Below are 11,782 nucleotides of genomic sequence, written 5' to 3'. Positions count from 1 at the left end.
TCCCAACAGAAATACTCCAGGTGGACAACTTTAGCATTCAGGAGCTCCTCAGTTGCTCATAGCAAATCCCACCTTGGAGTTTACAAAGACTTATGGGTAGAAAAGCCACACTAAGTAATTTACTACACCGCAGAGGGGAAGTAGGATATCAGTGCAGAGACAATGGGAGACTGAGATGATGGGGTTGAGAGAGGGAGGATGAAAGGATTATAAAAGAGTAGAGAGGGGAGATTTGGAATGAGAGAATGAGGAAGAATTGTAAGACTGAGAAAGGAGCATGTGTGAGGGGAATGTTATCTCATACTTTCCAAATCATATTCCCATTTCTGACATGTAGTATACATTTTACCTCCCCATCCCATGCCCCATGGGTTGTTTTTCTCATACCTCCCTCTCACATTCCTTTTCATACACCCATGTGTATGCACAGGCTTCTGGCTGTTGTTCTCTGCTTGAACACATATACACTTAGGCACACATATGCACCATGTGTGGATCTTTCTAGTCTTCCAATTCCCAGCTTTGTTGTTTAGTCAAAGCTTCTTTTGGGTTGGCTGAGACGCATGTGTGTTCTGCTGCTTCCCATGGTTCCCAAAGCCCTGGCTTGCTCTCTTTTGTCTCCCTGGACCACTTTCTTTTTCTTCTTTAGGAGGAAGTTTTGCAGGAATTAAATATGTTTCCTCAGCTGGATGATGAAGCCACAAGGAAGGCTTATTATAAGGAGTTCCATAAGGTATGGAGACCCATTTCTTAAGGTCCTTTAGGGAGGGCACAAGTCCAGTTTCATCTTTTCTCCATTTCTGTTTTTCCTGACTGAGATGGAGACCTTTTCTTTCATGGGTCTGCATGACTGCTACCCAGTCCTTTCCCTGTCTTCATCTCCCCTGTTCTTTGCCCTGCAGGTAGTGGAATACTCTGATGTGATTCTGGAAGTCCTGGATGCCAGAGACCCCCTGGGCTGCCGCTGCTTCCAAATGGAGGAGGCTGTCCTGCGGGCAGAGGGCAACAAGAAGCTGGTCTTGGTCTTGAACAAAATTGGTGGGTCTTAGGCAGGATTGGGTAAGGCAAGGAAGGATACATACTTTCTTGAAAGACTGGCTTTGAACCAGACACCAAGATCTGGCAACTCAGTGGTGGTATTCACAACAGTCATATAAGGTAGAAATTCTTGTTCCAGTTTTCAAGCCAGGAATATGAGAGGTGAAACCACTTGTCTAAAGATACACATACATGATAATAGAAGTTTGGGGTGGAGTCCAAGCCTTTCTTCCTTCTTAGTCCCCTTTTCCTGCTATTTTGAGCCTTACCTGTGACTGGACAGCCTTGGAAACACTTTTCCCCCAAACTGGAGCCCCAAAAATGGTTGGAAACATGGGTGGAGGTGGGGGCAGCAAGAGGTATAACTAACAGCCTGCAAGGTAGATGGGCAGGAGGTCACGTGGGCTCAAGAGTCCCTCGGGTCTAGGTTTCATCCCAGCCATGCTATTTATTTTCTCTAGCATCTTGGGTAAGTCATGTTACCTCTGAGAGCCTCGGTTTCTCTGTAAAATGAGTAGTGATTGTCCCAGCCTTTCAGGGTTGTTGTGATAATTAATGATACTTTATCATTTAATGCTTGATACTTTATCATTTAATGCTTGATACTTTATCAGTATTTCATAAATGATAACTATTGTTGTCAGAGTTGTTCTTGATATTGAGCCTATCCTAGAATGATCTAGAGAGGGGATGTGAAAAGACAATCTTTGTGAGGCCTCAGGCTTGGAAGGAGGGCATCTAAGACCAAACAGCTAGTTTACTCATTCTCCCACAGGGAAAAGAAGCCAACTGGTCCCACAGATCAAAGTGTGTTTTCTAACTCCAGTCTGGAGACTAGGGAAGGACTGAAAGAGCCAGTGGAAATATCTGTTGCCAAGAGATGTGCTTGCCCTTGGCTGTGGGTAGAAGCATCTTTGGAGTGAGCCATCAAGGTGATGATGTCTTTACCAGCCTTATCTGTTTTTCTGTTTTCCCCAGACCTGGTCCCCAAGGAGGTTGTGGAAAAGTGGCTGGATTACCTTCGGAGTGAGCTGCCAACTGTGGCTTTCAAGGCCAGTACGCAGTATCAGATTAAAAACCTGGTAAGCCTAAGTATAGGGGTATCTAGCCTCTTTCAGGGTAGCCTGGGGCTAGGGTTAGGGGTAGTGACTTGAACCAGAGTCTCCAGCCCTTTGGTAATTTAACTTTGAGCTTTTTGCTCTACTAGGTGCCTTTAAAGGAGCTCTCGTGGTATAGTGGTTAAGGCATTTGGCTGCTAACCAAAAGGTTGGTGGTTCAAGCCCACAGCTGCTCTGTGGAAAAAAGATGAGGCAGTCTGCTTGTGTAAAGATTTACAGCCTTGGAAACCAAATGGAGGTTGCTATGAGTTGAAATCGACTCAGTGGCAGTGAGTTTGGTTTGTTTTTTTTGAGGTGACTTTATATTAGTTTCATTTTACTCTTTCCTGTATTAGCCCTTTTTAGGAAGCATAGTGTTTTTAGTTGTAAGGGTAGTACATATTGTGTAGAAAATTTGGAAAATGTGGAAGAGTAGAAGGATAGAAGGAAAGTCACTCTTAACAACCAAACCTCTAGAGGTTAACTTGTTAACTTTTTTACATAAATACCTCCATTTTTTTTTCTCTTAAAAACAAATCATGGTACTTCCTAATTGTATCATTAATATGGAAATACATTTTCATTGTACACTGTTAAAGTATTACAGAAACTGGTTGCCTCTGGGGAGGGAAATTGAGTGTACCATATGTAAAACTTATTTTAAAAAATGTTTTGATAAAACTTATTTATTAAAAAAATAAGATAGAGAAAAATAAAATCAATTATAGGTAAATCTTAAATATCTGTTCACCAGTACCCCTAATTCTAGTTCCCTTTTTCTATACCCAGTAGTAACCACTATTGTTATTTTGGTGTGTATCCTTCCATTTTTCTTTTTTTATAAATATATGTCTCTGTAGTGCCTAAGGCATTTGACTGCTAACCAGCAGAAGGCTGGCGGTTCAAACTCACCAGCCACTCCTTGGAAGGAAGGTTGGGCAATCTACTTCCATAGTGATACCACCTCGTAAAACCAAGGAGGGGTCTATGAGTTGGATCCGACTCAATGGCAGTGTGTTGTGTTGCATTGTGTTATGTGTGTGTATGTGTGTGTGTCTATAAGTATATATATATAGAAAATACAGTTCGGGGTGTTATAAGTGTCATTCTGCTACCTGCTTTTTTTCTTCTTAGGTTCTACTTTTTTGATGCTGCGTAAAATTAGTTTCCAGTATTTCATTGTTATAACTAAAATCTCAAGAAAAACCCTTGCACACATCTCATTAGTACATGGACAATTGTGTAGGTTAGTTACCAAGAGATGGAATGGCTGGCTTTATGCATTTTACATTTTATTAGATACTGACAGATTGTCCTCTGTAATGGCTGTACCAGTTTATCCTCCCAGCAGTGGGATAGATGAATATATGAGATGGCCTATTCCCTTACACTCTTGCTTATACATGATATAATTAAATTTTTAAATCTTTGCTAATCTGGTTGAAACATGATACTTCATTTATAATTTTTTGGCTTCTTTGATGCCAGAAATGTGGTAAGCATCCTTTTCTAACACCTGTATTTCATTTGTATTCCATTTTAAGGATATACCTTTTTAACCTGTTTCTTGTTGATGAATATTTAGGTTAATTCCGATTTTGCAGTATTAGAAACAATACTGTAGTGAATAAGTAAGGGAAGAGGAAGAGGACAAAGGGCATTCTGGGCAAGGAGGTGGCATCAGGAGTAAAGACATGCAGGCTGGAATGGCCTTGTCCTGTGTGAGGAATCAAGGGAAGGTAGGCTGTGGGCCAGGCACCGTCTCAGCCCTCCATAGGTAGGGAGGGTGGGTATCCTTTTATATAAATGAAGACATTGAGGCCTAAGCAGGGAAGCAGAATTTTCTGACATAGTCCTGTGAGTAGCAGAACTAGAACTCAAACCTGGCCTAATGGCCAGGGTCTCATATTGTCCCTGCTGAGGGAGGCAAGAGACAGATCAAAGCAGAGGCAGAGACACAGAAGACTAAAGACATGAAGTCACAAAATAGGCCTTGTAGGGACTCCAAGGGGAGCAGAAAAATGGCAGGTTATTCAGGGCCTATCTTGAGGGATTTCCTCATTTTAGTCTAAGGATCTTAATGACCACAAGGAATATCTGAAAATTCCTGAGTATAGGAGGGACTTTGAAATCTGGGCTTGGACTGTATTTCCAACCTTATAACCTCTTTTGTAATACCCCTCATTTTCCAGAACCGTTGCAGTGTACCAGTAGAGCAGGCCTCTGAGTCGCTGCTGAAAAGCAAGGCCTGTTTTGGAGCTGAAAACCTCATGAGGGTTCTGGGGAACTATTGTCGCCTTGGTGATGTACACACCCACATCCGCGTGGGGGTTGTGGGTAAGGCCTGGGAGTGGTCATAAGGCCTAGGCTTCTTCCTCACACAGGGACTTCTTTGAAGAAAAGGATCCTAGGAACTTTGTATTGCCTTTTTGGGGATGATGGGAGTGGTTCAGAAGCATTTTATAATTAATTTGTAATTGTTTGGTAGGAATGGGAAAGAACACTAAGAATTATCATCATATGTTGAGGGTTAGTATCATGGACCAAATGCATGGGGCCAGGCTTGGAGTTGACACCATTTCATCCTGCCAGAGCTGTGAAGTGTCTCCCTTTTACAGATGAGGACACTGAGGCCCAGAGAAGGAAACAGGCACTTGTGGGACCAGCCCTGTGTGAGACAAGGCAGAGCTGAGATTCAAACCTGGGCCTGTCTGGAACCCAGGGCATTTGGAATGGGAGAGAGAAATTTGAGAGAGTCAGAGACTGATCATCAGGGAGAGAAATGAAGCCTAGATAGAAAGATGAGGGAGAGTTAGACACTGAGAAAAAAATAGAGATACGCTTGCCTGGATAGACACAGAGCTGGATAGAAAAAGAACTGGGAAACAAAATGATGGGGTTGTTGGGGAGTGGGACAGAGAAAGACACAGATGTGTGCACAGAGACATGCAGAGAGACATAAGAGGGACTTAGAGAGATACCCTATGTATGTAGAGAGACAGACATGCATACTCTGAGAACAAGAGAGGAAGGCACCCTTAGGGGTAGAGAGATTCGGAGAGAGATACACATAGAAACAAACAGGAACAAAGATGTAGGCACAGAGGAACACATACACACATACTGAACCATAAGCACTCATATACAAATAACGCACATGTGAAACACGTATAGACCTGGAAGAGACAAACCTGGAAACAGACAGATACAGAGGCACAATGTGTGTAGACTAAACTCCTCACACACATACCTACCCCAAATCTGCTTCCCTAAAGCAAATGTAGTTACAGAGAGATTGGGCACAGTGGGACATGTGTCCAGATACACTACAAGCCTGAGATACAATCATGTACTCAAAGTCACAGAGGCAAATACACAAACATTGTAAGGATAAAGAAGTAGAGACAGATGTATAGAAAGGGTTTTTGTTGTTGTTATGTGCCGTTGAGTTGGACCGACTCATAGCGACCCCTCCTTGGGTTTCCAAGGCAGTATCACGACAGAAGTAGATTGCCCCATCTTCCTTCCGAGAAGTGGCTGGTGGGTTTGAACCGCCAGCCTTCTGGTTAGCAGTCAAGTGCCTTAGACCAGAGCTCCCATGAAATGGGTTAAGGAGAGAGGAAAAAAAAACACAGTGAAACATATATAAAGGGACATACATATAAGAGAAACAAGCTGAGAGAGAGAAGGGAAATGTACAGAAACAAACTAAGAGGCATAATTTAGTAGGATGAGAGACTCGGAAGAGACAGTGGTCAGAATGGGAGATGTTGAGACAGACTAGAGAAGGATGATGCAGTGATTAAAGTGCTCAGCTGAGAACCAAAAGGTCACTGGTTTGAACCTACCAAGTGCTGCATGGGAAAAAGATATGTTAGTTTGCTTCTGTAAAGATTTATAGCATTAGATACCTTATGGGGCAGTTGTTTTCTGTCCTATAGGGTAACTGTAGTTGCAGTAGGCTTGATGGCAGTGGGTTGTGGTGGTGGTCACATCTACAGAGAGGGACATGTCTACCCCACATGTTCACAAGTGGAGATGTATAGAGATGCCATCTAGGAACTTGGTCATGGGCTGGGATGGGCAGGCAGGAGGCCAGACTTTCTGGCTCTCCAGTGGTTTGCTTACTACCCCTGCCTGGGCCTACCTCATAGATTGACCTGAATGATCTGAGGGTCTTTCCTATCCTGAGCTACCTGCTGCTACTTTGTAGGCCTTCCCAATGTTGGAAAGAGCAGCCTGATTAATAGTCTGAAGCGGAGCCGTGCATGCAGTGTGGGAGCCGTTCCTGGAGTCACCAAGTAAGCATCTGCTTGCTTTCCCCCTCCACAACTCCTTGACTTTAACGTTCCCCATGACTGTCATGTATTTAGCCTCTATTCCTTTCCTCAGCTTGGACTTACCTCTCATCTTCTGCCAGGCATGAGAACTCAGTAACAGCCCTCATATACCTGGCACAACCTAGGTGTGGACCATACACCCCACTGAGTCTTCTCTCCCATTAACTCCTTGAATCCCTCTAACAACTGTGCGAGATGGGGCTACTAATAAGTCTAATAAGTAGCTGTATTTCCTAAGTGAAGCGGCTAAGCCTTAGCCAGAAAACTGTTCAGGGTCCTGCAGCTCAGTCCTCAGGATGGCTAGATTAGAATCAGTCTCAGGTCTATAGGGCTTCAGAGTCCTCAGTCCTATATATCTCCCTCTCCATCTGTAAGTCAATTTCATCTGACTTTACTGCCTACCTCGGCCCAACCTGAGACTGGGGCCTACAGGATGCTAGACACATTTGAGTTTCTGAATGTCCTCTTTCTTCTCTTGTCTCCCCTCCTGTCCTAGGTTCATGCAGGAGGTCTACCTGGACAAGTTCATTCGGCTACTGGATGCTCCAGGCATTGTCCCAGGACCCAACTCAGAGGTGGGCACCATCTTGCGCAACTGCATCCATATACAGAAGCTAATAGACCCAGTGACCCCAGTGGAGACTATCTTGCAGCGCTGCAACATGGAGGAGGTATGCAGAGCTCCTTGTTGGTACCCTATCCTATTCCAAGGGCCCTTTGTTCTTCTCATGACTTCTTTTTCTGACCTTAACCAGATTTCCAACTATTATGGCATCTCTGGGTTCCAGACCACTGAGCACTTTCTGACTGCAGTGGCCCGCCGTTTGGGAAAGAAGAAGAAGGGAGGCATATACAGTCAGGAACAGGCAGCCAAAGCTGTCCTGGCTGACTGGGTGAGGTGAGGAGTCGTCTCAGGGTAAGGGTGAGGCCCACTGGAAGGTAGGTACCATAAAGTGGCTCATCTGTAATTGTTGCAGTCAGTGGGACAGTTTGACTTCCTGGGTCCCAGAGCAGGGGAAGGGCAAAGCCCCAGGTCATTCCCTGATTGGGTATTTATGCCTAGCTCTGGTGGCATAGTGCCTAAGACACTTGACTGCTAACAAGAAGGCTGGTGGTTCAAACCCACCAGCGACTCCTTGGAAGGAAGACTGGGCAATCTACTTCTATAGAGATACTGCCTCGGAAACCCAAGCAGGGGTTGCTATGAGTCGCAATTGACTTGATGGCAGTGAGGTTTTTTTTTTTTTTGTACTAATAACTCAACCCCTTGTGTTTTCAGAGGCCACTGTCTCAGTTTCCTCATTGTACCTCACCTTTTCTGGCTTAGGAACTCATCCTCTCTCTGAGTGTTCTTTTGTTCTCTTAACGACATAACCACCATTTTTTTTTCTCCACCTCCCCACTCAGCGGGAAGATCACCTTCTATACACTACCACCACCCACTCACACTTTGCCTACCCATCTCAGTGCAGAGATTGTTAAGGAGATGACAGAAGTCTTTGACATTGAAGACACTGAACAGGCCAATGAAGACACCATGGAATGTAAGTGGGGTTGGATGGATTCACCTACCCAGAACTTTGTTTTGCCCTAGTGGAGCCTCACAGACCTGCCAACAAATCTCACATTTGACCGTCCCCTTCCCTGGCCCTACTATGGCATAGGGCAAGTTGTTTAACCAGCTCTAAGCTTAACTTCTCTTGTAAGGTAGAGAACTCTAATCTAGATCATAGGGGGGTAGTTGTGAGCTCTGGTAGAAAAAAATCAGTAAAGTACCTGCTATGCAGTGAGGTGCTCAGAAAATAGGAAGCTCCATTCCCCTGTCCCTTGGGACCTAGAATGGATTGAGACAGTTCCCTCAAAAAAACCTTTCTTTAATGTTGCCTTCGATCTTTTCATAGTCAGTTTATATCTACTCTTGGATTTGCATTCTCATCTCCATTGGCTAGTGAGGAATCTGAGTCACAGAAAGGTGTTACTTTCTGAAGGCACATACTGGCAGACAGAAGGACATTTGAACCAGTTCTCCTGCACAGTTTTAGGATTCTCCCAACTCAAACTAGCTGTGTTGTTGAAAGTATGGACTACCTGTCTTCAAATCTAATCTTTATTTCTTATTTGCTCTGTGATCCTGAATGAGTTACTTAACTTCTCCATGTCTCAGTGATGTCATCTGTAAAACAAGGATATATATAGCACCCACCTGTTAAGGTCATTCTGAGGTTTTATTTAAAATGTAAAACATACCTGACATTCAGAAAATGTGAGTTGTTATTAAGATAATTATTCAGAGGGATTCAAAATGGAGTCTTGTCAATAGTCACCACGCTATTTCCCTCTAGTATCTTAGTGCTTGAAAAACTAGGTACAGCAGTTTGAATTAGGGATTTTGGTGCTCTGAACAACTAACTGAATCGGAGTGCACCAAACTGAGAGGAGTGGAATTAGGAGAAAGGAACAGGGCAAAAAAAGAATAAGAAGATCTATCCTGAGGAGCGCAGACAGGCAGCCAAGAAAGGCCATCGGAGACTTCCCTGGGGGAGCGACCGACAGGCGAGAACGGCCATCCGAAACCTCTCTGGGTTAAGGCAGAAGACACACCACTCCAGCATGCCAGTGATCACCCCAAGGATCTACCTTTAGCACCTGATTTTATCGGTAACCTGGGTTGGCTAGGGACAAACAGGCAAGTCCAGCACTGCTGAAACCCGAGCAGACAGTCCAGTGGTGCTGCTGGGAGGTGTCCCCACAGTGAGTCACTGAGTAGGCTTGGGTCAGCTTAGTGGCACTGAGAGGCCCACGCTTGACTTTATCAGTAATATTGTGACCACGGATTACTAGTAGGCACTCTTCTGAAACCAGCACTGCTGAAACCGAATGGATCTTTGCACTGCAGGTGGATAGACTCACAGAAGAGCTCCTGAGGTGGATTGTGGTCTGGGCCAGTGGGGCCAAAGAGAGAAATCCCTGAGACAGATTGCAGAGCCGAGAAGTTGTCTTGTCGGCTGGTTGGCACCAAGGGGCCTTGGTAGTGGGGTTTTTACGTGTGTCTGAGCCTGGCGGAAAGTGGCAACCCCCTAACAACTGAAGTCTTTGCTGAAATTGAGCTGCGGGCAAGAAAATAACAGTACAACATCAGCAGCAGCAGCCCGCTCAAAGCCCTAGAAACTGCCCCTAGCCACAGCAAGCTTTCCTTCCATGCCCACTTTATCCGCCAATAACCTCACTCATCCAATAGAAGAAACCACATTCAGTCAACATAAAATCTTCGAGTTCAAATTCTAAACCTCTTTATAACAAACAGAAACCCATATCCATGTTCCACACAGTGATTCTACCATCACAAAGAAAACTGCAAAGCAAGCCAGCATACCTGAATTAATAACTAAACAAACAAATAGACCAGCTTCACCTTTTCAAAATGTTATACCATAAAACCAAGACTAAACAAATCGGTATATAACCAGCAGTTAACAACAACCTCAAAATGTCTAGGAAACAACAGGCAACCTCAAATCAAACAAAAACCAGGACAAGACGTTAGAACCAAAACCACAAAAGTCTCATTAAACATCAAGGAAAAGTAGGCAATACAATTATCTGAGAAGGAATTTAGAAGATATAGAACTTTACAGTAGCCTAAGGAAACCCCAAACAGAAACAAGGAGAACACAGACAGTTTCCTGGAAGAACTCAGGAAAATCATTCAGGAACAAACTAACAAGATTAATTGACAATCAGAATTCATACAAAAACAGCAGTTAGAAATCCAGAAGATGAATACCAAAATTACAGAATTACACAACACAGTAGAAGCACAAAAGAGTGTGTTAGAACTGGGTGAAGAACGCACATCCTAACTAGAAGACAAATCCCTGGACAACAGCAGGTATGAAAAAAGAAATCAGAACAAAGATTTAAGAGAAATGAAGAGAACCTAAGAAATATATGGGATGACATGAAAAGAAACCACATGAGACTCACTGGAATTCCAGAACAAGAAGAGGTGAAAAAATACATCAAGAACATTGTGGAAGACCTGCTAACAGAAAACTTAAACCACATATATTGATGGAAGAAAAGATATTTATCCAAGAAGCTCCTAAAACTCCACGCAAGATAGATCCCAAGACAAAAACACCAAGGCATATTATAATCAAACTTTGTAAAAGCAAAGACAAAGAAATATTTTTGAGAGCTGCCCAGGAAGAAAGAAATATTACTTATAATAATCAAACAGTTAGGCTGAACTCTGATTACTCAACAAAAACCATGTAGGCAAGAAGGCAATGGGATGGCATATATAAAACACTGAAGGAAAAGAACTTCCAACAAAGAATCGTATATCCAGTCAAATTATCCATTAAATATGAGGGCGAAATCAAGGTATTATCAGACAAACAGAAATTAAGGGATTTTGTATAAACCAGGCCAACCCTACAAGAAATGCTTAACTTAAGGCAGTTCTTCAAATAGAGAACCCACAACAGAGATCAACAAAATCAGTATACATGGCATCAACACTGAAACCAAATTAGAAATATAAACTAAAAATAAGACCATAAAACTTTGTACACTAAAAACCAAGGAAGTCAGTCAGCACACTACAACAGCAACTAACCTATCAGAGAAAATAAAACTTCTAGGTACAAACTTCCAAATGGAGAGGAAAATATCTTCACAGCACACACTGTCCTAAAAATGTAGAGACAAGAATATACTCCAAGGTAAGCACAGAGAAAAGTAACAATCCTCCTACGCAAATCCAGAAGGAAGAAAAACGTATGGGTTGAATAAGCGCAAAACCAAGAATAAAGAAGAAAAGGGAGAAGGCATTAGCCAACAAACTGAACTCAGCACAGAAAAGTATGTGGACCAAGGAAACACCAACAATACGACAAAAAAAAAACACAATAGATTGACAGCAATCAATTCATATCTATCATTAATTACACTCAGTGTGGATGGAGTAAATACACCTATCAAGAGAAAGAGAGTGGCAGACTGGATAAGAAAGAAGACCCGTAAATATGATGCCTACAAAAAACCCACCTTAGACACAAAGATAAAAACGAATTAAGAGTTAAGGGATGGAATAAAAGACATTCCAAGCCAAGGGAAACCAAAAAAAAAGCAGGAGTGGCAATATTAATTTTTGATAAAATAGACATTAAAGTGAAAAACATCATAAGAAACAAAGAAGGACATTATATGATGCTGAAAGGGTCAATTGACAAAGAAGATGTTACAATAATAAATATTTATGCACCCAATGAAAGTGCTCCAAAATACGTGAAGCAAATATCA

General features: G+C 42.8%; 1 protein-coding gene across 1 annotated transcript in view; it reads left to right on the top strand.

Annotated features, from left to right (window-relative positions):
- GNL3L (G protein nucleolar 3 like) overlaps positions 1-11,782 on the top strand; it is a 76,194-nt gene that overhangs the window by 45,935 nt on the left and 18,477 nt on the right. The window contains exons 6-13 of the mRNA XM_042783439.1: positions 650-733; positions 903-1,038; positions 2,017-2,120; positions 4,328-4,472; positions 6,349-6,436; positions 6,972-7,146; positions 7,231-7,373; positions 7,883-8,019. Of these exons, the coding sequence (XP_042639373.1) occupies positions 650-733; positions 903-1,038; positions 2,017-2,120; positions 4,328-4,472; positions 6,349-6,436; positions 6,972-7,146; positions 7,231-7,373; positions 7,883-8,019 (1,012 nt within the window). The remainder of the gene's footprint in view (positions 1-649; positions 734-902; positions 1,039-2,016; positions 2,121-4,327; positions 4,473-6,348; positions 6,437-6,971; positions 7,147-7,230; positions 7,374-7,882; positions 8,020-11,782) is intronic.

This window comes from Orycteropus afer, unplaced genomic scaffold (assembly GCF_000298275.1).
Source record: "Orycteropus afer afer isolate SDZICR_OR568_19922 unplaced genomic scaffold, OryAfe1.0 scaffold01176, whole genome shotgun sequence".
Taxonomy (NCBI): Eukaryota; Metazoa; Chordata; class Mammalia; order Tubulidentata; family Orycteropodidae; genus Orycteropus; species Orycteropus afer.
This window is presented reverse-complemented; position numbering and strand designations above follow the sequence as displayed.